Genomic DNA, 26,033 nt, shown 5'->3' on the forward strand with positions numbered 1-26,033 from the left:
AAAATAAAAAACGTTCTGCTTGTTTTCTACCTAGTCAGAATTAGTAAAACAATGGGGACAACCCCCCCTACACACACAACCCTCCTACACACACAACACCCCTACACACACCACAACCACCAGGTTTAAAAATTAAAAAGTTTATTCGCGCTCGGCGTAACTGAAGAAGTGACTATGAACTACAACATATGAAGAACGTGTTTCTAAAACAAAACCAGGTGTGTGTGCGTCCTACACGTTGCGGTCCAGGCGCACGTCCACCTCGCGCCCGCTGAGCGTCGTCCCGTTCATCGTGCGGCACGCCTTGTCCGCCGCCTCGGGGCCGTCGAAGCGCACCGTGCCGCAGCCCTTCGACTTGCCGTTCTCCATCTTGATCTCTGCGAACATCACCTGGCCTGCAAGAGAGAGCCGTGAGGACCAGGTAGACCTGCTGGGACCACGTAGACCTGCTGGGACCACGTAGACCTGCTGGGACCACGTAGACCTGCTGGAACCACGTAGACCTGCTGGGACCACGTAGACCTGCTGGGACCACGTAGACCTGCTGGGACCACGTAGGACCAGGAACAGAGTGAGACGTACCGCAGTGACTGAACTTCTCCTTCAGCTTCTGCCACGTGAGGTCATAGGACAGCTGCAACAGAGACGTCACCACATGAGCACCAGAGAGAGGGGGAGGTCTGAGGTCTCTAGTCTTCAGTCTCAGGTCTTCAGTCTCTAGTCTCTAGTCTTCAGTCTTCAGTCTCTAGTCTTCAGTCTCTAGTCTTCAGTCTCTAGTCTTCAGTCTCAGGTCTCTAGTCTTCAGTCTCTAGTCTCTAGTCTTCAGTCTCTAGTCTCTAGTCTTCAGTCTCTAGTCTTCGATCTCTAGTCTTCGATCTCTAGTCTTCAGTCTCTAGTCATCAGTCTCTAGTCTTCGATCTCTAGTCTTCAGTCTTCAGTCTTCAGTCTCTAGTCTTCAGTCTTCAGTCTTCAGTCTTCAGTCTTCAGTCTTCAGTCTTCAGTCTCTAGTCTCAGGTCTCAGGTCTAAGGTCTAAGGTCTTCAGTCTCTAGTCTTCAGTCTTCAGTCTCTAGTCTTCAGTCTTCAGTCTTCAGTCTTCAGTCTCTAGTCTTCAGTCTCTAGTCTTCAGTCTCTAGTCTTCAGTCTCTAGTCTTCAGTCTCTAGTCTTCAGTCTCTAGTCTTCAGTCTCTAGTCTTCAGTCTTCAGTCTCTAGTCTTCAGTCTTCAGTCTCTAGTCTTCAGTCTCTAGTCTTCAGTCTCTAGTCTCTAGTCTCCAGTCTCCAGTCTCTAGTCTCTAGTCTCCAGTCTCTAGTCCCCAGTCTTCAACACTCACGTTTCTCACAAAGATCTGGCAGCCGGCCTTGGACCCAGAGCCCCCCATGTGACCCGCCCCCCCGCCTCCGTAGCCCCCAAAGCCGCGACTCAGGTCCATCCCCGACATGAAGCCGGAGCCCATCGACATGTTGCCCATTCCAGAACCTGCAGAGAACACGACGGGACCGTCAGTACTGAAGGTTCTGATGCTCTCGGGTCGTCAGTACTGAAGGTTCTGATGCTATCGGGTCAGAGGAGGCTCAGCAGCAAATGAGACGAATAAAGTGTTTACTGAGTTACACTAAAACTGTTGGAATGCAATCCCTCATCAGAGAGATGACATCACTGCTCTGGAGAGAGATGACATCACTGCTAGGGTTGGGTACCGGAAACCGGTGCCAATATGGTACCGGTTCCAATACAACCGGTATTACCCGGACCGAAACGCAACGCACATTTCGGTGCTTCTTTCCGGTGCCTGAGCCGATTGAAATTGAAAAAAACTATTGTTGTGAACTTCTCTGGTGACTCCGCCCTGTCAGCAGGTCACGAGCCTCTCATATGTAACTCTGAGAGGAGGCGTGGCCGTGTGTGACGGCGTGAGGCCGAGCACACCAGCGCCAGGCTGGACGCTACGGGGAGGCCGTCACCGGTCCCCCTAAACACGGGGAGACCGATGATGACGAGCAGCCTGAACTCAGATTAGTACCGTATCGTTGATTGCAAGTCTTGCATTCATAAAAGTAGCCCAAGAAATAATAAATTAGCCATTATAACCATGTTTAAGCTAGCTCGTAGCTCGTAGCTAGCGCTAGCTACGAGCTACGAGCGTGACAGTCTGCTAGCAGGTGTGTTGGTGTCCAGCGGTCCCGGCTGTTTACCCGGTGTTACCGGGAATATAATGACGGAGGAATAAAGACCGGGGGGCGTCACTTTGTTTCAGTGTAACTGGCTGTCAGAAGCAAAACTTTATGTGTCACGTGTCATCTTCAGTCCCTCTGATTGGTTGTTCTCTTTGCCCATCAACACAGTGACAGGTTAACCCTATAAGGTCTGCACATGACAATACATATCACCTCATATAATGGAGAACATTGTGTCTGTTAACAGTCTGATATCCGTTGTGTGTCAGTGCTCCATGATAACGGCTTCTACAGGGAATCTGGCCAAAGAGGTTTTTAATGTCCTCATTGTGCGTTTAAAAAAAAAAAAATTCGGTTCAGGCACAGTTTAGGCACCGGTATCGTTTAAAAAAGTACCGGTTTAGCACCGGTATCGAAAAAACCCAAACGATGCCCCTAAGCACTGCTCTGGAGAGATGACATCACTGCTCTGGAGAGATGACATCACTGCTCTGGAGAGATGACATCACTGCTCTGGAGAGATGGCATCACTGCTCTGGAGAGATGACATCACTGCTCTGGAGAGATGACATCACTGCTCTGGAGAGATGACATCACTGCTCTGGAGAGATGGCATCACTGCTCTGGAGAGATGACATCACTGCTCTGGAGAGATGACATCACTGCTCTGGAGCGCTGGCATCACTGCTCTGGAGAGATGACATCACTGCTCTGGAGAGATGACATCACTGCTCTGGAGAGAGATGACATCACTGCTCTGGAGAGAGATGACATCACTGCTCTGGAGAGAGATGACATCACTGCTCTGGAGAGAGATGACATCACTGCTCTGGAGAGATGACATCACTGCTCTGGAGAGATGACATCACTGCTCTGGAGAGATGACATCACTGCTCTGGAGAGAGATGACATCACTGCTCTGGAGAGAGATGACATCACTGCTCTGGAGAGATGACATCACTGCTCTGGAGAGATGACATCACTGCTCTGGAGAGATGACATCACTGCTCTGGAGAGATGACATCACTGCTCTGGAGAGATGACATCACTGCTCTGGAGAGATGACATCACTGCTCTGGAGAGATGACATCACTGCTCTGGAGAGAGATGACATCACTGCTCTGGAGAGATGACATCACTGCTCTGGAGAGAGATGACATCACTGCTCTGGAGAGAGATGACATCACTGATCTGGAGAGAGATGACATCACTGATCTGGAGAGAGATGACATCACTGATCTGGAGAGAGATGACATCACTGCTCTCGTCGATGAACATTGTGTTAACGTTTCATGTGTTATCGAAATGACTTTAAACATCTGAAAGTCAGAAAACCCAGCACCATGACTGAAATGTATTGAACATATTTACAAAAGATGCAGATGAAATATGTAAATACCTAGTGCAGTCCCCATGTGGCCCATGCCTCCACCGCTCATGCCTCCAAAACCTCCTGAGGAAGAGAATGAAGACGAGGCTCAGCAACGTGACATCAGCTACAGAGGAAGAGCATCAGCTGTGTGCCGCAGGTCTGAGGACCACTCACCCATTCCTCCGAAGGAGTCGCCAAACCCTCGATTCATCTGCATGTCGCTGTGGCCAAAGTCTCGGTCCATCCCGCCCATTCCTGCCCGGTACATTTCTCACACAGACACAAAGGACCCTTAGTCACGAGTTACAGGAGCACAGGCTGACATGCTGGAGCTCCCACTCACCTCCCATCCTGCCGCCTGCCGCCATGTCTCTGCCTCCAAAGGCTCCGCCCATGTTGCCCATGCTGCCCATGCTGTCCATGCCCCCGAAGCCCCCGCCTCCACTCATTCCTGTCATAAGCAGCACTTGGTTTGAACATTAATCTCCGCTTCCCTCCACAAAGAGAGGCCAGTGGATGCTTCACAGGAACAACCTTACCTCCTGCCAGTCGGTTCATTGCACTGTAGCCTTGAGCGTCCATACCTGTGGCAGGAGAAGAGTCAGTCAGACTCCGGCTTGCATCTGTCAGGGGAAGTAGCCGGTGGGCTTGTTTGTCTACAGTGAGGTAGTCACGTCTACAGTGGTGTAGTCACGTCTATAGTGATGTAATCACGTCTACAGTGGTGTAGTCACGTCTACAGTGGTGTAGTCACGTCTACAGTGGTGTAGTCACGTCTACAGTGGTGTAGTCACGTCTACAGTGGTGTAGTCACGTCTATAGTGAGGTAGTCACGTCTACAGTGGTGTAGTCACGTCTATAGTGATGTAATCACGTCTACAGTGGTGTAGTCACGTCTACAGCGACGCACCGTGTCGTGGAATCATTTCTGCACAGACTGACCTCCTGGCCCCATCGAGCCCATGCCGCCTCCTCCTCCTGCACCTCCTGCTCCTCCAGTCAGACGGTTGGCATTGAATGGCTGTCCTCCTGGTCCCAGTCCCATGCCAATACCACCGAGTCCCCCTACACACACACGATACAAGAGAGAGGTTTGAACTATGGGATACTAGCACAATTAAAAGTGAGTACATAACATGAATGAGTATCTGCACATGTTTTGGGTCTTTGAGGTCACACATCTAATAAACAACCAGCAGGAAGCTGCTAGACCTCAAACTGACAACTACTACCACTTCAAAGAAATTTATGTTTTTCCATATCATAAAAATACAATCTCCATATTTTCAATCTATAAAAGCTACTGTATAAAACTGTCAGTAATAAAAACCACCTGGCCTCTTAAAGACATGCCATGGAATGTGCTTTTTAAATATTTAACTGAACTACTTCTTTCATCTCATCTTCATGTGTGAAGCAGATCACTGAAGTCATTAAAAGGCCGACAGCCATCAGCATGATCTCACTGAACAGAAGTGGGTGGCCTTTAAAACAAGATGTTTCCAGAACATCTTCCACTTTATTCATGAGATCATGACTGCACAGCTGTTTGTATCAAGTTGCCGGAGGACAGCGTGGACTCACGGGGTAACTGAGGAGTCTTTTCCACTTGGCGGAAATCATCAGCAGGAACAGATTTCTCATCCTGTAAAACCACACAACAAATGTTTGAATGTTTAAACATCTTCAGCTCAACTTCCAGAAGAAGTCAAATCTACAAACCATTTTGACGTGCATCTGTCTGTCGAAGAGCATCTGCCCGTTGAACATGGCTGAGCCAGAGTCAAGGAGGCCAAGAGTAAAGCATTACTGTGTGTGTGTCTGTGTGTGTCTCTGTGTGTGCATGTCTGTGTGTGTCTCTGTGTGTGTCTCTGTGTGTGCGTGTCTGTGTGTGTGTCTGTGTGAGTGTCTGTGTATGCATGTCTGTGAGTGTCTCTGTGTGTGTATGTCTGTGTGTGTGTCTGTGAGTGTGTCTGTGTGTGCATGTCTGTGTGTGTGTGCATGTTTGTGTGTGTGTCTGTGTTTCTGTGTGTGTCTCTGTGTGTGTATCTGTGTGTGTGTGTGTATGTTTGTGTGTGTGTCTGTCTCCGTGTGTGTGTGTATGTTTGTGTGTGTGTCTGTCTCTGTGTGTGTCTGTGTGTGTCTGTCTCCGTGTGCATGTGTATGTTTGTGTCTGTCTGTGTGTCTGTCTCCGTGTGTGTGTGTGTGTATGTTTGTGTGTGTGTCTGTCTCTGTGTGTGTGTGTATGTTTGTGTGTGTGTCTGTCTCTGTGTGTCTGTGTGTGTATGTTTGTGTGTCTGTCTCCGTGTGCGTGTGCATGTTTGTGTCTGTCTGTGTGTATGTCTCTGTGTGTGTGTGAGACTCTAAAGGATACATATGGCCTGCACAGCCTCCAGTGATTGCTCAAAGGTGACGGTTCCCATCCCGCGGCTCTTTCCATCTTTATCCTCCTTCACGTCGGCTCTCTTCACCAAACCCGCCATGCCAAACACTTCCTTCAGCTTCTTCCAGCCCACCTTGAAATCCAGCTGGAAAACACCACGGTGATGAGTAATAACAACAACCATCCCCACTGAGATGTGAGCAGAGCCTCCAGCCGTCCTCACATTGGCCACGAACACGGTGGTGCCCAGCCGGCCGGCCTGCAGGGCGTGGATGACGTCCGGCGGGATGTTGGGGTTGTTGGCGATGGAGGGCGGGACGTTCATCCCGGCCGGCCCCATGTCCTGCCCACAGCCGCCCTGCTGACCTCCGCCGATACGCTGCAGCACGCGCCGAGCGTGCTCCCCGTCGGGGTCCTGGGAGACGAGATGATCTCACATCACACGGCAAGCCAAGATAACCACGAAGAACCGTCAGGAAACGGTTTAAACTACTAAAAGACCATTTTACAAAGCGTAGTTGGTGATTGTGTCGTGTGGAGATATTCCAGTGGATCTGATGTGAAGCTTTCAAACCGTGTACGTCACAACCTACAGAGGTAAACCAATGTTGATCAGAACTAAACGCACAAAGATCCGTCTACATGTCACACGTTTGGGTTGGGACCTTTCATAAGACATCAACACTGAAACAACTTTATACACACTAGTCTGACGCAAATTAAATCTAGTATATATATAAAACTAAATAATAATAATACATATAACTAGGGTCATGTGCTTGTGGAACCCCCAGCGTGGTTAAGGCGCGTACCTCCTTGATGTTCAGCGGCCTGCCACTCAAGTCTTGTTTATTCATAGTTTCTATCGCCTTCTTCACAAACTCCTCGTCTCTGAACTCCACCACACTGCAACCAGGAGAACAGAAGATTTGGCTATGCACGTGCATGTAGGTCAGTGTTCATGAAAATAAGGTAGAGTCTTACCCACAACCCTAACCAGGTGCATCATGGGAGTCCAGGTCACACACAGCCAGAGCAGAGGGAGTGAACACAACACAGTTAACAAGAGGCGCGCCGCAGTGGAACACGGGGAGCAACATGCATCTGGATGCTCTACGTCCACGAGCAGCAGCTTTTTGGTTGGGTTTAAATCTACTGCAAATTAGTATACGTTGAAAAGTAATACAACAATGTTTTCCGTTGTTTTGTGAACACATTGCGTTGACAGATAGCTATGCATTGTAGTTAATGTGAGACATTGAAATGTTTTGGACTGGACACGGGTACCATGGGAGCAAATAAAACAGAAAGGCATTAACATGTATTTCGTACATGGTTTAGGATTGACCAGTTTAACCAATAAAGACAAAGCTGCGTCTTTACATCTAAATATGCATTTCAGGATCATTCAAGACTGATGTGTTCTTTGAAGAGAGAGCTGTGCCTTAACAGAATTGTCAAATAGGATTTTGAGACATGAGGGTCAATCAAAAAGACAAATCACACAACCCACATTTCCATTTGGAAAATGGCCAAACAAACAAACTTTTACACCAATTTAAATAACAACAACAAAAGCAAAAGTGCACTATTAGGTGAGTTCATTAAGCTACTGTTCCAAAATAAACAGGACATCTCCCTTTCAAATGAGTATCAATCCTGAGCCAACTATGGGGCTCTAAGCACAACCCTCCAGTTCAGTAACGTGGTGCGACCCAAAGGATCAGAACCGAAAAGAGCACTTATTAACGAGAGCCTGCCGAGGGCCTTTAAAACCTCGTGCAGCAACATGGCCACATCACTTACCCTTGACTTTCCTTCTGCATCCTTAAAGAGCTCCACGTATGTAACCTCACCAACTACATGAGACATACAAAGGAAAAATACCAAAAGAACAAAAGTAATTTGAGTCGCCAAGTGGTCAAGTCGCCGTTGGCCTTGGCAGAGCCGCTAAAGATGGAGATGTCCCATTAATGATCAACAGCCAGCCCAGCCAATCATCCACCAGACAACACCCTCCTGGGCCGTGGCCGAGCCCACAGAAACACAGCTACGTACACCTGGGAAAGACTTCAACAGGATGAGATGTCAACACATTCCATTCATGGCAGTTCTCAAGCGGTCCTTGAGCTCTTAGAAGGCTTCTTGAGACCCGGAGTTCAGATCGTTAAACATTACAATATTGTCATCGATAGTCAAGATTCACCTTGCAACAGATGCAACAAAGTCATTCAACAATCAATTCTACTTCTGGTTTGACGTTACATTTGGAGCTAACAATGCCATAAACAAGTGACAATGTTCCATTTCTCAGACATATCAGCCCAAACTACATTGGTGTCCATCCAAAACATGTATTAAAACTCCAATGAGCTAGAATCACAATATGTTGGTTCCCCAATATGCGCTAGAAGTACATCCAGAGAAAGCTACACACTACTTGACTGCTGCGAGAAGCAGGATGCAACACCTGTAACAAAGGGAAGGTCAAGAGGTCAAGAGCTCCGCACGGGCCCAGAGACACCACCCATTACCTTTCTCACGCATGAGATCTTTAATCGCCTGCCACTTCATGTCATAGGGGATGTTGCTGATGAACACCCGGTTCCTCTGAGCACCCTTCTTTTCTGCACCGTTCTTGTCTTTGTAGGGATGGAAGCGGTTCCCTCTTCTGACCCCAGACTTCTCTTTCGCGTCGGACTTCTCTTCGGGAGGCTGGGCTTCATCAGCATCCCTACAACAAGCATAAAGCTACGAGTCAGACAGCAGCCGATCCAACACATCCGGTCACATAAACATTTAAGACCAAACAATTCCTTTATATTACTGCATTATTAATTATTCATATTATACGTTTGGCATTTTGCCGGTAATGTGTTTTTATGTTCACATATGCATGTCATACAGAACTAGAAAATGCATTTCCTTCTGAAAATGCGTTGGAATGCTAACATTTGAAAGCTTGAAGCTGAAAAATAAAAACAAAATTGCTGAAAAAGGTTTGAAAATAGCTGAACATAGCTGAAATATGAAATGATTAACTGAAAATGTCTGAAAATAGCTGAAATATGAAATGAATAACTGAAAATTTCTGAAAATAGCTGAAATATGAAATGATTAACTGAAAATGTCTGGAAATAGCTGGAAATGTCTGAAATTAGCTGAAATATCTTTTTTTTTAAAGCTGAAAATAGCTGAAAATATCTGAAATATGAAATGAATAACTGAAAATGTCTGGAAATAGCTGAAATATGAAATGAATAAGTGAAAATGTCCGGAAATATCTGAAATATGAAATGAATAACTGAAAGTCTGGAAATAGCTGAAATATGAAATGAATAAGTGGAAATGTCTGGAAATATCTGAAATATGAAATGAATAACTGAAAATGTCTGGAAATAGCTGAAATATGAAATGAATAAGTGAAAATGTCCGGAAATATCTGAAATATGAAATGAATAACTGAAAGTCTGGAAATAGCTGAAATATGAAATGAATAAGTGGAAATGTCTGGAAATATCTGAAATATGAAATGAATAACTGAAAATAGCTGAAATATGAAATGAATAAGTGAAAATGTCCGGAAATATCTGAAATATGAAATGAATAACTGAAAGTCTGGAAATAGCTGAAATATGAAATGAATGAGTGGAAAAGTCTGGAAATAGCTGAAATATGAAATGAATAACTGAAAAAGTCTGGAAATAGCTGAAATATGAAATGAATAACTGAAAATGTCTGAATTTAGCTGAAATAAAAAATGTTTTAAAGCTGAACATAGCTTAAAATCGCTGCCAACAGATAATAGGCTGAACATAGCTTAAACATCTGAACATATCAAAAAGGGAAACTTCCTGCTGAAAATGTTGAAGCACAAACATATTGGGTGGAAATGTATAACTGAAAAAGATAAGCAAAACTTTAACTTCTAAATATTCAAAGATATGAATCACAATCCAAGAAATGAGAGAGAGGGGGGAAAGTCAGACGTGAGATCAAGAGAGAGAAAGAAATTGAGAGTCAGAAGGAGAAAGATAAATAAAGAAAGAGAGGGAGAAACCAGCGTGAAGGATAGACGATCTAAACACCGAGTGGATTTTCTACAAAAGCATTTGTTAAACCCTGTCAAAAAAAACATGATCAAATCACCAAAATAGTAGAATCAGTAGAGAGGAAAGATTGAGCCGAACGCGCCGATATGTTTGTTATGATTGTGGGTTAAATGAGACCTGAGAAACTCAAATGCTGGTTCTCCTCTATCTCTCCATTTAAAGACACACGCGCGCGGCCACACTCACGCACAAACGTTAGTCTGTGTGTGTGCGTGTGTGTGTGTGTGGGGGGGGTTCAAAATGTATGATAAACAAGACTGTGTGTGAGATCCGCCACTGATTAGCCTAACATGAAACACCTGTGTGAGTGAGAGACAGCACAGAATCTGATGAAATCAACCTGTTAAACCCTTCGGATTTGACAGAGAACTATAACTCTGATCCTAAAGACGTCTACATTAGGAGATGCTCAAGGCTTGTGTGAACGTTTACATGTCCTTAAATATTTTTTAGGTTAAGAAATGAGAGTTTAATCGCAGTTCAGAAAATGTTCCTGCTTGCTTCAAAAAAGTTGAAAGGTGCTCAGAATTACAATGGAGATGACTGAGGAGAAAGGTGGACTTCCTCCCTCTTTAAGGCTTCTCTAGAAAAATCGGGGAAACTGTTGGATTCCACAGTCACATGTCTACGACAAGCACACGATTCCCTACTACTTTATCAAAAAATTATGCCTAAAGAGTAAGAATTGTGGCCGTAGTGACGATATACAAATCTTTTTTTCGCAAGATTCTGAAGCAGCACTGCACTCTAGCGACGACGTCACAGCTCTAAGGTCCCACACACACACACACTGTAAAGTCCAGGAGGAGCGGAAAAACACATACAACTAAAATGGTTACAATTAAATAACTATACGAGATATGAAAAGAAGCTGAATTATAAAGTTATAGCTAACACCTTTGTCAACATTTTAAAGGTGGAATTGTGTATTTAGCTGAATGTATGCTGATATTGTAAGCTTTTAAAGTTGAAGCGGATTTGAAGATTTCCCCCATTGGATCCCATTCATTATTTATTCCATTAAAAAATTAATAATTTGAAAGTTTGAAAATATACAGTAATAGCTGAAGGCTATCTGAACATTAAAAAAATTAAATAGCTGAATTTGCTGAAAATATGAAGATACTGTAAGCTTTTTAAAGTTGAATATTTTCTCCATAGGAACTGATGAATTCATAATAACATAAAAGTATTTAAATATATAAAAATTTGAAACATGAAAAGTCATTCCCCTCTATTCCTGAAGAAGCTGAATTTTTTTATATTTGAATTGTTTAAATAGCTGAATATATGAAGGAGAAGAAGAGGTGCAAAAAAGGTACGGAAGAAATAGAATAATAAAAAGTTTAAATAAAGATTACAAGAACAAGAGTTGGACTGCTGAAGCATTCCAACTAATTAAAAAGAGAAGTTTAATAAAGAAGACAAGAACAAGAGTTGGACTGCTGAAGCATTCCAACTAATGAAGGAGCAGCTCTACTGAGGGCAGACAGACCAACAGGAACACGTGACCTCGTGTCAGAGACGCGACGCTTCAGGACGAGTGGATTCGTCGTCTCTGGGAAATCCGCCTGTGTCCTTGTGTCAAGAACAATTCAACAATGCTTATTTAATCTAAATTATTTATAATCAGATACATGACTTATGGCTTAAGACCATCATTAGTTTGCTTGGTATTATTATCATTATAATGTTAAAACACGTTATCGGCAGTAACAAAGCCCCGTGGTGACGTCACGGTGAAGCACCGCGGAGCCGGTAGCGGCTAACGACCCGCAGCTAGCGGGACACCGGAGGAACTCACCGGCACGAGTCAATGGCTCCGGTGGGTCGAAGTGGTTAAGAGGAGATGAGATAAGATGTTTTATGGTGATCTAACCGGCTTAAGTCAGCGCTACATGTCAGGTGTCTGGTCCGCAGCACGAGAGCTCAACTAGCGTTAGCACCCTGATGCCTCGCTGCGGCGGGCCCACCGTGAGGTCGTCATGGCAGCAACGCTCAGGAACCACAGAAGAGACGACACTCAGGACTGTCGGCGTCATGCGAGACCCGAACATAACGTATCATAGTAATATGATAGTCGGCGCTCTGCGGTGACAGACGTGAGAGGCCTCGAGGCTAACAATAGCTCGCTAGCTAGCTAGCATCACACGACTCCATTTTCGCTCACGACTGCGCGCGCGGACAGACCGTCGTTAACTCACGGTTTCACTCCGTTGGGCGTCTCTACGGACGCGCCCTCGGAGTCCGACTTCACGAATTCGGCGGACCCCTCTTGGTTCGGCTCCTCTTCGAAAACGATAACATCTTCCATGTTGAGCTTCTCCCGCAACGAGATGCCCTGAAGTCGATACGCAGTTCAAAATGTGACGCGAGATTTGCGCCTCCAACGCGGGATCTGCGCAGGCAACGCGAGATTTTGAGCTTTGCTGTTGCTAGGCAGCCTGGATGGAAACAATATGACAGTCAGTCCGATTACAGAATAATTGCACAATAGGGAAAATATTGATCATTGATCTGGTTTAGTAGACCGCTGCAGGGTGAGAGAAGGAGGGGAACTGAATAATAAAGACTCCATGTCTGACTGGTACCGAGGACCCAGAACCTGGCGAGGAACCAGGACGACCCAGAATACTCTGTTATGTTAATTAGTTAGCTCTATAGTCCAGGATGAGCCAACTCATAATTCCGGAAACTATATTGATCAAAGCACTTTTACTTTGCAGGGGGAATAATGAACTTGTCTTGATACAATGTGCTTTGACATGTGTAGATACCCACAAGTCTGCAGATTCCCAACAACAAAACCGTTCACAGAGCTGCCAACTTTTCAAAAAACCTTGGAGTGAGATTTTGTCGCGGGTGACCAAAATGTTGCCGTGCACGCAGCCACACACGTTGGTGGCTCAAATATCAGGACATTTGAATTAATGTGGCGTTGTACCCATGTTGTACCCATGTTGTACCCATGTTGTACCCTGCATTCTGGCCTGGCAAAGGTCTTTTACGAGGCATCTTTGCTACCTTAAAGAATTAAAATGTTTTTTAATAACTCTACTCTCATTTACAAAAACATGCCTAATTCTATTGCACAAATGTCCTGTCTTTATGTTAAATTCTTTATAATATATTTTACTTGTTCAAAGTGCTGTTTGGAAAATTGTTGAGAGGGTCCTTTTCCTAGGCCTGCAAATAAAGTGATAAATGCTATGTGGGCAGCCTTAAGAAACAATGCTCTGATGTGTTGAGCATGCAGGATACCAAGAGGTTAACAAGGTGCTCTCCTGCTGCTCCTTATGACAGCTGAGTTTACATCACCACACAAAATCACACGCACAAACACAACGAATTATTTCAAGATTTAAAGTTTAAGAGAGTGAGAACTTAATTGAACCACATGTCATTAACAGGGCTCTTAAGTTTTGAAGACAGGCAAGAGTGACATATCTATCCAGGATGCTTTATTTTCATTGGTTGCTGGATTAAATCTTACCCAGATTCAACAGATACGTTTTTTTCTGATTGGCTATTGTGTCGCCCATTTCTTTTTTTTGATTGGCTGATAAGTGGCTCCTCCAGGGGAGCGCTTGATTCCTCCACGGTGAGGGCAGCCCGGCTCATGTTGGCGCGCTGCGGCACATTAAAACATTAAATAGCCGATAGTTTTTTCAGCGTGAGAAATACGATGTGTGGCGGGAGTGCGTGACGTAAGACCGAAATGCGTGATTGTCCCGCTCAATGCGTGACACTTGAGAGCCCTGCTTTAACACACCGTAGTCTCTGCTCGTTGTGTCTGTTTGAAAATCTTCTTCTGTTGCTAACTCCGGGACTCTTTGGGGGTAAATAGGATGTCTATGCAGCGAATAGGTTTATAGATGCGCTCCTTAGCGCCATCTATCGTCGCGGAGTTTGAAAAGAAACCAACGCGCCTCGGCCCAAAATCAGAATTTCTTTTGCCGTGAGAAATTGGTTGTGTGGCGTGAGAGCGTGAAAACATGCAAAAGCGTGTGTCACACGGCGAAACCGTGAGAGTTGGTAGCTCTGGAATAACCATATACTGCGTACGTATTATTCTGACTTTAACACATTGCGTGTCAGGGTTCAGCATAACTCTGTGTCGGGTTCCAACTTGGATTTAGTTTTTCATTTGAATCTTCACAGCGACGCCATTTTCAGTCCCTGCTGGGCATGGATGGTTCATCCTCCCGTTTACACAGCGTCTGATGTCTGGATGCAGCCCCTTAGTGCTGCGTGGAGCCACGCTCAACAAGTGGTGCAACGTCACTGAAGAGAGATACATGTTTGACTTCAATCAGGAAGATGCCACAGTGGACGCACAACAACATCAGGTGACGCAGCGGGGAGGTTCAACATGCGGCGCAGTGTTGCCCTGTGAATGTAAAACCAGGTCAATACACTGATAACACTTCCTCTTCATATTATAAAACATGTCGTGGTTTCTGTGGAAACACCCACGACTTCATATGTTTCCACTTTAAGAAGCAGGAGGTTCTCTTTAATACAGTCTGTCACATTATGCATTGTTTATTTATTACAAGATTATTCAACCATTTTTGTAAAACAACATCTGTATTTCTCCTGTCTTATCATAATCACCTTGGAAATACGTCTTTGATGACAATATTGCAGATTATTGAATGTATTATCAAATGTAATGACGTTGTGGACCCCAGTCAGACTGAGGAGGCGAATCAAGTATTTAAAGCCCCACTATGTAGTTTTTCCCTTTTAGCGCCCCCTTCAGTTTTTGAGGTATTTAACGTTTACTTCAGTGTCGTAAATACCCAGTTACGATAGACGCAGCCTCACATACACTTGTATTGAGTTGGGATCATGTGTTGTCTTGTATTATAATGATCATTATTATTATTGTTATTATTTGTACGTGTCACGGGTTATAAAAGGTGACGAGAGGGAGGTGACGCGAGGTTTTTTTGTTTGGAGCGCGCTGAGCGGGACGGCAACAACCCGGCGACTGTTTCTATTTTGGATTCATACCAACGGGCGGGATCACTAATAGAAGACTGCGCAGGAACACTGTGAACGGGCCAGCACCTACCGGACTAGGGTGAAGTAGCGCGGGGATTGAACGCGGCGCCTCGCCACCTTTCCGCCTGGTCGGTCAGCTGTTTGCTGGCTTTTGGGGGAGGGGGAGGGGGGGGGGCGCGTGCAGTCATTTACTTTTGTTTTGGGGGACTGCAAAGACTTTGGGACTGTCGGGATCTGTGGATTATACTTCGTTTTGAGTGAGTTTGATTGTTTGGAGTGGATGTGTTCATTTTGGGGGCTTCAGATGCATTGAATTTGATTTAATATAATAACATTTGGGTTTCCGCATATCGACTGTGTGTTTTTCTTTTACGACCATTTGAGCAGAGAGAGTTAACACCAGAATTCGCAGATCCGCCCATTCCCTTTTTTATTTTAGCGTATTGTACTTTTTCCCCTTGATTGAGTTGCTCAGGGCGAATTGTTACAACATAACCAAAAGAATGACAACATTTAGTTTAGATGAAATACCGATCGCGTTTTCATCCTATATACGTTGTTTTCTAAATGTTTGAATGTGGAGTACGTGTGATCGAATACAATATTGTTGACACCAAAAAGCTACATAAAAAAGCTCCCCTTATACTGTAGCTGCGAGCGTGGAGTGGCACTTTATGACATTGCGTCATCACTGCCAGAAAGCAGGTCGAAGTCCATCCGCCGGATATACCGGGCGGCTACAGAATCCTACATAGCGGAGTTATTTCCCCACAGACCCCCGATGGCAATAGCGGAGCCGCAAATCGTCATATTAAAAGTCATTGTAGCGGCACCATTTTTTTCAAGCTGTTATTTTAAGGTACTGTAACGTCTCGGACGTTATGGACTGATGACACGGAGACGGGACAACGTTATTATTCCTTCTTTATTGGGAATCCTCCAACACAGACAGGTGTTCCTCAGCTCAGCAGCTCGAACCTCGACACAACGGTTCCCGTCAACCACACGTAACTCCCCTCCCTCCACAGGTTAACCCCGCCTCCCCTCTACTCCGCCAATCACAGGCACGCCCCCTCGACCAGCACGCACGGTGCCACCTGTGATCGACAGCCACTTCACAGGGTCGCTACAGTACAATTGTGACATAATGTTACTTTAAAGTCTTCCCTGTGTGGCGTTCATGAACATGAAGGGCGGCTGGGAATCGGTAACGCCTCGATATCAGCTCTGCTCTTGTTCTCTGGCTGAGATAAAAGTCTAATAATCGTTATCATGACCAAGGGGTCGTATTGGGAAGAGTCTTTATGCAGCAGGTGTAGATACACGGAGCCAAAAGAGTCCAAAGCACATCAGCTTTACCTCCCAGATCAAACAAAGGACCGCCTTCCCCACCTCCACCTCAGAGCCATGAGACACAGGGTCCACGTGTCCGTCACTCTAGATTACTGAAACTCCTTATGATCAGGCTGCTCTATAAGTCTCTTAGGTCAACTCCTTATTATCAGGCTGCTCTATACGTCTCTTAGGTCAACTCCTTATTATCAGGCTGCTCTAGAAGTCTCTTAAGTCAACTCCTTATTATCAGGCTGCTTTATAAGTCTCTTAGGTCAACTCCTTATTATCAGGCTGCTCTAGAAGTCTCTTAGGTCAACTCCTTATTATCAGGCTGCTCTAGAAGTCTCTTAGGTCAACTCCTTATTATCAGGCTGCTTTATAAGTCTCTTAGGTCAACTCCTTATGATCAGGCTGCTCTAGAAGTCTCTTAAGTCAACTCCTTATTATCAGGCTGCTCTATAAGTCTCTTAGGTCAACTCCTTATTATCAGGCTGATCTATAAGTCTCTTAAGTCAACTCCTTATTATCAGGCTGATCTATAAGTCTCTTAGGTCAACTCCTTATGATCAGGCTGCTCTATAGGTCTCTTAGGTCAACTCCTTGTTATCAGGCTGCTCTATAAGTCTCTTAGGTCAACTCCTTATGATCAGGCTGCTCTATAAGTCTCTTAGGTCAACTCCTTATGATCAGGCTGCTCTATAAGTCTCTTAGGTCAACTCCTTGTTATCAGGCTGCTCTATAAGTCTCTTAGGTCAACTTATTATCAGGCTGCTCTATAAGTCTCTTAGGTCAACTCCTTATGATCAGGCTGCTCTAGAAGTCTCTTAGGTCAACTCCTTATTATCAGGCTGCTCTATAAGTCTCTTAGGTCAACTCCTTATGATCAGGCTGCTCTAGAAGTCTCTTAGGTCAACTCCTTATTATCAGGCTGCTCTATAAGTCTCTTAGGTCAACTCCTTATGATCAGGCTGCTCTAGAAGTCTCTTAGGTCAACTCCTTATTATCAGGCTGCTCTAGAAGTCTCTTAGGTCCCACAAGTTGATCTAGAATGCTGCAGCTTGTGTTCTCACTAAAACTAAGAACAGAGATCACATCACAGACACAGGCAGACACAGTCACCTCATTTAAGAGTAGACTTAACCCTCCTGTTACCTTTAGGGTCAATTTGACCCCATTCAATGTTTAATGTCGGTGTTCTTTCGGGTCAATTTGACCCCAGGCTGTTTTTCACTGTGTCAAACATATAATAAATATCAACTTTTTTATATATTTAAAGGGCTATTTAGGTATCAACAAACAAACATAAAGTACCTCACACTTAAACTTGGGAAACAATATTAATTCTAATAATTTTCTGGAGGTTTTAATTGCTGGGGTCAAATTGACCCCAAGGGTAAAATATGTCAGTAAATATAAAGGTAACAGGAGGGTTAAGACGTTCCTCTTTGACAGAGCTTATAGTTAGGGCTGAACCAGGTTCATGGGTCGTGGAATTCCTGCTACCGACGACGCCACTGCCCTGTTGAGACTCCGCCCACTGTTGAGACTCCGCCCACTCCTCCTCTCTACCTCCATCTGCCTGATGGATCGTGGAGGTCTCCATCGTGGAATATGCCTACTATGAACTATTCATACACTCTGTCATATTCATTGAATGTATTTAAACTCTAAATCTGTCCTTCTGGTCACATTACATCTATTGCATCTGTCCATCCTAGGAGAGGGATCCTCCTCTGTTGCTCTCCTCCAGGTTTCTTCCCTTTTTTCCCCCCTGAAGGGTTATTTGGGAGTTTTTCCTGGTCCGATGTGAGGTTTTGGGGCAGGGATGTCTATGTGTACAGATTGTAAAGCACTCCGAGACAAATTCGTAATTTGTGAAATTGGGCTATACAAATAAACTGAATTGAATTGAATTAATAAAGTTGTTAATATTCGATGAGTCTTAAAGTCTTAAAGGGGACATATTATGAAAATGCCACTTTTGTAGTGCTTCTTTATGTTAATTTGGGTATCTGGCATGTCTCCCAACACAAAAATGCTGGAAAAAACAACTCACGCGGCTTGTTGTGGTTCCTTGATGTCAGAAACGATATGCTTGAGTGCGTCAAATGGGATCACCACCAACGTCTACGTAGATTTTGAAGCACGCCCATGTAGGGAGTCTGGCTACATGGCCTTGGACCGCCCCCCACCACCACTCGACCCACCCAGTTTAAAGACGGTTCGGTGACCTTAGCCAATGTACAAACAAACAAAAATGTAGAAGTGACAAAGTTAACTTACCATTCAGAAACGTCCTGTTGAGCCCTAACTTCTCGAACTTGTTCGGGAGCCTCTTCTTGTTCAGGGTCTGACTCTGGTTCAAAACGATATGGTTGCACGACGCTATCTTCATCTGCAGTAGCCATATTTCTACAAAGGTAATGGCTAGCTGGGCAGGCAGCAGCTAGGCGAGCGCATCTCGTGGAGGAGAGGGGGGGGGGGGGGGGGAGCTGGCTCATTAGTTTAGTTTAGTTTAGTTTAGTTTATTGGACATAAATACAATACATGAAACAAAAGGTCACGCATCATAAAAATATCAAGGATAGCACAAAAAGTCACAGACTTATTTCCGTTGTGGTCCTTGGTCTTGGCACAAAAAATACACACATTCACACATTACCAACCTACATCATAAAAAGCAATACAGTAATACACAAAATACTACATTGACATACAAGTTTAATCATGGACTTTTTCTAGGAGCCATTTCCTAACGTTCCCCTTGAAACTAATTGGGTTCAGGCATTGTTTAATGGCCAAAGGCAATTCATTCCACTCTTGAGCTCCTATGTGAGCAAATGTGCTTTGCCCCATCTTTGATCTACACCTTGGTGGATGCAGGTTGGCTAAGCTAGATCGTGTTCCATAGCTGTGCACTTCCCGAACACTAGGAAAATAGTTATTAAGATATTTGGGGGCCCTATTGTTGACTATTTTGTGCACCATGTTGAGCCTAAGCTGAGCCACTCTGGCCTCAACTGGAAGCCAGTTAAGTTCCTTAAAGTGGCTTCTCCCAACATGATCACAGGGGCCGAGTCCCATCACAACTCTTACCAACTTGTTTTGTGACACCTGCAGTTTTTTTGGATGAAACTGACAGCCCCCCAAACCATGATACACTAGCATAATCAAAATGACACTGCACCAGGCTGTTAGCCAGTAGTTTAAGACTTTCCCTGTCAAGCAGATTGGCCTTTCTAGCCAAAAACCTGGTGCGGGCATTTACTTTCCCCAGCACCTGTATGGCCATTCCCTCCCTCCCAAGACTGTCCTCTAACCAACAGCCTAGGTACTTCACTGTTGTTTTGCTGCTATGACCTCACTGACTAAATCCACCTTGAGTCTCGGAGCCTTACGTAATCTAGGTTTCGATCCGAACAAAATAGACTCAGTTTTCCCTAAGTGAAGTGATAGTCTATTGTCGGACAGCCAGTTACTAATCTTGGAGAGCTCTTCTCCTAACATTCTTTGGAGCGTATTCAACTCTTTATGCGAGATGAGCAAGGTTGCATCATCTGCATATAAAAACAGATTACAGGAACATGCATCACTCATATCATTAATATACAGTAAAAATAATAATGCTCCTAAAACACTTCCTTGCGGCACCCCGCAGTCAATTTGTCTGGCATCCGACATAGAGCCATTGACCTCTACTTTCTGGTCCCTGCCTGTCAGATATGAAGCAATCCACCTGACAGATAAATCGTTCAGACCCAGAGCCTTCATCTTACCAAGTAATAGACCATGGTTTACTGTGTCAAAGGCCTTTTGGAGATCTAATAAGACCATTCCACACAGTTTCCCATCATCCATCTCCTTTCTAATAAAATCAGTTAGATACAGGAGGCATGTGTCTGTAGAATAAGATTTCCTAAACCCTGATTGAAACTTGTATAAAAGGCTTTCTCTACCTACATATTCCGATATCTGCTCGTGCACCACCTTTTCTAAAATCTTGGATAAAACACTCAAAATGGACACAGGCCTATAATTACCTTGCTCGGATCTACTCCTTTTTGTACAAGGGAATAATCTTTGCGTGTTTGGTGCTACTTGGAACAATGCCTTGCTCCAAGGAGAGGTTAATTAAGTGGGAAACACAGGAGCTATTTCCACGCACCATCTCTTAAAAACCGAGCAGGAATGTTGTCTAGGCCCGTGGCTTTAGCTATATTGAGCTCGGCCAACAACACAGCTACCTTCTCAACTGACACCTTGGACATGGCAAATGAACCAGCCAGTACCCCTCGACTAGAATAAAACCTCTGTGTAAACTCCTCTCCATATACACCAGTCTTAGGAGGCAATGCTTCAACAAGTTTATTGGCTACAGAGGTAAAAAAGATGTTAAAATAATTGGCTACCTTTGCTTTGTTAAAATCAATCTTGCCATTGATATCCAAGCCAATATTGGGCTTGCCGCTGTTGGCCTTTCCCCCACATCCCAAGTCTTTCAGAGCTTTCCATAGCTTCTTTGGCTCATTTTTGTTATCCTTTATTAGGTTCATATAGTAGTCCTTTTTTGCTACCTTAATCCTTCTCTGTGCTTCGTTTCTGCATTTTTTATAAGCATCAGCATCTACTTCCTCATGAGATTTCAGAAACCTCCGCAAGGCCTCCTCCCTTTGTTTTATAGCAGTTAAAATATCTGCGTTAAGCCACGGGCTTGATCTCTGCTTTACCCTAACTTGTTTATATGGAGCCAACTTATTCACTATACTAAGGAAAATTTGATTAAACAGATCCCATGCACTATCAACAGAAACATTTTCCAACACTGAAGACCAGTCAATTTTCCTAAGCTGCTCTCTAAATGTGTCAACACAGTAGTTCTTAAGAGATCTGATTTTAATAATTTTATGGCTTGAAAAAGTTTCTCTATGGACCTTCCTGGTACAAAATGTGATGAAATGGTCACTAATCCCATATGCAATCACACCATGATGCGGGATATTATATTTGTCTGACACCATAATAAGATCGATGGTTGTTTTAGTCGTTTGGCTTACACGAGTAGGTTCATTAACCAGCTGCTTTAAATCAAAAAGCTTACTAAATTTAGAAAAAGCACCATATGTAGGACAGCCCTTGTTAGATACATCACTATTGAAATCTCCCATCAGAATACATTCATTTTTTGTTCCATCGCAGCTAGTCAATACATTTTCTAGATTTTCATAAAAAGTACTTTGATCAGGCGGTCTGTAACATACTCCCATTAGCAATGGTTTCGTTTTGGGCAGGTGAATGTCCAACAGAATAACTTCAACCTCATCGCCCAGGTCCTTTTTCACCGTGAAATTAATGTCGTTTCTCACGAAAGCACAGACCCCGCCTACTTTTCGATTGCGATCCTTCCTAACTACAGAGTAATTGGCTATATCAATTTCTGAATCGCTAATACTGGAGTCAAGCCAGGTCTCTGACAAACAAATAATTCCAGCCTTTACGTTGTGGGCCAGCAGACGTATCTGCATTTAAAGCAGGGATGCCAGGGTGAAATTGGACAGGGGGCCAGATTTTTTTCAAGTGAGATCTCAGGGGGCCGGATTACACTTTCGGACTGAAAAGGCCAAACACTGACTCAACACATGGATAGGTAGGCTATTTGAAATGATTCATGAAGGCCTACACATCATTAAGAAATTGCATTGGCACCAAAATTGCCTCACAATGAGGCCTACAATTACATAGCCTAAAGCAGGAGACAGTTACCCTCTAAAAACGTAACATTTTCCTATCCATGCAAGTAGCCAACATATATAAATTAGAAATGCACCAAAAAAGCCACTGTGGCTTTTTTGAAAGAGTGGGGAAGCTTACAGCACCTGGTATTCCCAGACGGTCTCCCATCCAAGTACTGACCAGGCCCGACCCGGCTTAGCTTCCGAGATCAGACGAGATCGGGCGTGATCAGGGTGATATGGCCGTAAGCAAAAATTGAGCCTGCAAATGAGCTTTTTCAAGAATCGGAGACAAAAAATTATAAAAATTAAATAAATAAAAAATTCTCCCCTTATCACCCGCGGGCCGGATGTGACGTACAGTCGGGCCGAGTCCGGCCCTAGGGCCGTAACCCTGGCACCAATGATTTAAAGGAACAGGCACTCAAAACAGGTAAATTTGTGGGGAGGTGTTTTTGACAGGTTAAAAAGGGTGCTGTTTGAAATGATTCTTGTGGTATTTTGACCAAAATATGTTACAAACATTTCATTAAGACCCCAAGGAACCATATCAACTTGTGGAAAAATGGGCATACGATGGGTCCTTTAAAACACAATGACGTTGAGTTTGTTGCTGCTGACCACGAGGACGTGAACATTAGAACATTTAGTCATAATAACACATAATAACTCATCATAACGCATAATAACTCATGATAACTCATAATAACTCATCATTACATGTCATTTAGCAGACGCTTTTATCCAAAGCGACTTACAATAAGTGCATTTCAACCTAGAGTACAAACTAAGAACAACAAGAATACAGGAAGTAACATTTCCTCAACATAGTCGAACTACAAAAGTACCATAAGTAAGTGCTATCTAAGTGCCACTGAAGTGCTAATCTGTGTTTTAATCCAGATATATCATAACTCATAATAACTCATAATAAGCAGCATCGGAGCCGGTGACACTAGCCGTCTCAACAAACTGGTTAGGAAGGCTGGCTCCATCATCGGCTGCCAGCTGGAGCACCTGGAACAGGTGGTGGAGAGGAGGACGTTGAAGAAATTGCTGTCCATATTGGACAACCCGGACCACCCTCTCCACCTCCTACAGGGACAGAGGAGGACTTTCTCCAGACGTCTCCTCACGCTGCCACAAGGACAGATACAGGAGAACCTGCCGACGGCTATGAGGCTCTACAACGGATCACCTCTTGCCAGATCATAGTGCAATAACTACACACATTTCATTTATTTACACTACACACATGAACACACATTTCATTTACACTACACACACTTTGCATTTTGCACACTGTCTATATTTAATATTTTTATATTTAATTTAATTTGTCATTTGTATTGTGTATGCATATATGTTATACATATACATATATATATTATTTTATATTTTACTTTGTATACTCCTATGTCTTTCATCCCTGTTTTTTATATTTTATTTTTTATTCTTGTGTGTTTAGTTTATTGGTGCTGCTACTGTGACGACAAATTTCCCCTTGGGGATTAATAAAGTATATATCTATCTATCTATAACTCATCATAACTCATCATAACTCATAATATCTCATAATAACCCATAATAACTCATCATAACTCATAACTCATCATAACTCATCATAACTCATAACTCATCATAACTCATAATACCTCATCATAACTCATAATAACTCATCATAACTCATCATAACTCATAACTCATCATAACTCATAACTCATCATAACTCGTCATAACTCATCATAACTCATAATAACTCATCATAACTCGTCCCTTCCCGTCCCTTCCTGTCCCTTCCCGTCCCTCGGGTCCCTTCCTGTCCCTTGGGTCTCTTCCCGTCCCTTCCTGTCCCTTCCTGTCTCTTCCCGTCCCTTCCTGTCCCTTCCTGTCCCTTGGGTCCCTTCCTATCTCTTCCCGTCCCTTCCTGTCCCTTCCCGTCCCTTCCTGTCCCTTGGGTCCCTTCCTGTCTCTTCCCGTCCCTTCCCCTCCCTTCCCATCCCTTCCTGTCCCTTCCCGTCCCTCGGGTCCCTTCCTGTCCCTTCCTGTCCTTGGGTCTCCTTCCGTCCTTCCTGTCCCTGGGTCCCTTCCGTCCCTTCCCCGTCCCTTCCCTTCCTTCCCGTCCCTCTGGTCCCTTCCTGTCCTTTCCGTCCCTTTCCCTTCCCTTCCTTTGGGTCCTTCCTGTCCTTCCCCTTCTCTTCCTTCCTTCCCTTCTCTTTCGTCCTTCCTGTCCGTCTCTTCCGTCCTCCTTCCGTCCCTTCTCCCCTTCCTTTCCATCCCTTCCTGTCCTTCCTTCCCTTCCTGTCCTTCTTCCCCTTCCCTTCCTGTCCCTTCGTCCCTTCTGTCCCTTTCCGTCCCTTCCGTCCTTCCTGTCCCTTCCGTCCTTCCGTCCCTCGTCCTTCCCTTCCATCCTTCTTCCCTTCCCTTCTTGTCCCTTCCTGTCCTTCCGTCCTTCTTCCCATCCTTCCCATCCTTCCCGTCCCTTCCCGTCCCTTCCCGTCTCTTCCCGTCCCTTCCCATCAATTCCCGTCCCTTCCCGTCCCTTCCTGTCCCTTCCCATCCCTTCTCTCCTTGTCCTTCCCATCAATTCCGTCCCTTCCGTTCCCTTCCTAGTCCTTCCTGTCCTTCCGTCCCTTCCTTCCCTTCCCATCCCTCTGTCCCTCCTTCGTCCCTTCCCGTCCTTCCTGTCCCTTCCGTCCCTTCCTGTCTCTTCCGTCCTTCCTGTCCTTGGGTCTCTTCCGTCCTCCTGTCCTTCCTCCGTCCCTTCCTGTCCCTTAGGTCCTCTTCCTCCTTCCTGTCCCTTCCCTTCCCTTCCTGTCCCTTCTTTCCTTCCTGTCCCTTCCTTCCCTTCGTCCTTCCTGTCCCTTCCCGTCCTTCCGTCCTTCCGTCCTTCCTCTTCCCTTCCCTCATCCTTCTGTCCCTTCCTGTCCTTCTTGTCCTTCCCGCCTTCCGTCCCTTCCTGTCACTTCCCATCCCTTCCTTCTCTTCCTGTCCTTCATCCCTTCCCGTCCCTTCCCATCAATTCCCGTCCCTTCCTGTCCCTTCCCGTCCTGTCCCTTCCCGTCCTTCTGTGTCCCTTCCCTTCCTTCCTTCGTCCCTTCTGTCCCTTCCCGTCCCTCGGGTCCCTTCCTGTCCCTTGGGTCTCTTCCCGTCCCTTCCTGTCCCTTCCTGTCCCTTGGGTCCCTTCCTGTCCCTTCCCGTCCCTCGGGTCCCTTCCTGTCCCTTTCCGTCCCTTCCCGTCCCTTCTTGTCCCTTCCCGTCCCGTCCCTTCCCGTCCCTTCCTGTCCCTTCCCGTCCCTTCCGTGCCTCGGGTTCCCTGTCCTTCTTCCCCTTGGTCCCTTCCTGTCTTCCCGTCCTTCCCCTGTCCCTTCCCGTCCCTTCCTGTCTCTTCCCGTCCCTTCCTGTCCCTTGGGTCTCTTCCCGTCCCTTCCTGTCCCTTCCCGCCCCTTCCTGTCCCTTCCCGTCCCTTCCTGTCCTTCCTGTCCTTGTCCCTTCGTCCGTCCTTCCTTCCCGTCCCTTCCTGTCTCTTCCCGTCCCTTCCCGTCTCTTCCCGTCCCTTCCCATCCCTTCCCGTCCCTTCCTGTCCCTTCCCGTCCCTTCCCGTCCCTTCTCGTCCCTTCCTGTCCCTTCCCTTCCATCCCTTCCGTCTCTCCCGTCCTTCCATCAATTCCGTCCCTTCCGTCCCTTCTGTCCTTCCGTCCCTTCCCATCCTTCTGTCCCTTCCTGTCCCTTCCGTCCTGTCCTTCCTGTCTCTTCCGTCCTTCTGTCTGTCCTTCCGTCCTCGGGTCCTTCCTGTCCTTCCTGTCCTTCTTCCGTCCTTCCTGTCTTCCCTTCCTGTCTCTTCTGTCCTTCCTGTCCCTTCCTGTCTCTTCCGTCCTTCCTGTCACTTCTCCTTCCTGTCCTGTCTTCTCTTCCCGT

At 45.2% G+C, this 26,033-nt stretch overlaps 1 protein-coding gene and 1 non-coding gene across 2 annotated transcripts; both read right to left on the reverse strand.

Moving 5' to 3' along the window:
- Positions 1-124: 124 nt before the first annotated feature.
- On the reverse strand, positions 125-12,418 carry myef2 (myelin expression factor 2). Its single transcript, XM_056413031.1, has 17 exons — positions 12,246-12,418; positions 8,464-8,663; positions 7,736-7,788; positions 6,914-6,921; positions 6,742-6,835; positions 6,153-6,344; positions 5,921-6,074; positions 5,269-5,318; positions 5,131-5,191; positions 4,489-4,611; positions 4,086-4,130; positions 3,890-3,997; positions 3,721-3,816; positions 3,574-3,627; positions 1,331-1,476; positions 583-634; positions 125-395 (listed from the first exon to the last, which is right to left on the reverse strand). Exons 1-17 carry the CDS (start codon positions 12,353-12,355, stop codon positions 232-234), a joined length of 1,710 nt encoding a protein of 569 aa, XP_056269006.1. The 5' UTR covers positions 12,356-12,418; the 3' UTR covers positions 125-231.
- Positions 12,419-22,247: 9,829 nt separating this feature from the next.
- Positions 22,248-22,366, reverse strand: LOC130193309 (5S ribosomal RNA). Its single transcript, XR_008831542.1, has one exon. It is a non-coding gene; the product is annotated as a 5S ribosomal RNA (ribosomal RNA).
- Positions 22,367-26,033: the final 3,667 nt, after the last annotated feature.

Source organism: Pseudoliparis swirei, chromosome 4 (genome assembly GCF_029220125.1).
Source record: "Pseudoliparis swirei isolate HS2019 ecotype Mariana Trench chromosome 4, NWPU_hadal_v1, whole genome shotgun sequence".
NCBI lineage: Eukaryota > Metazoa > Chordata > Actinopteri > Perciformes > Liparidae > Pseudoliparis > Pseudoliparis swirei.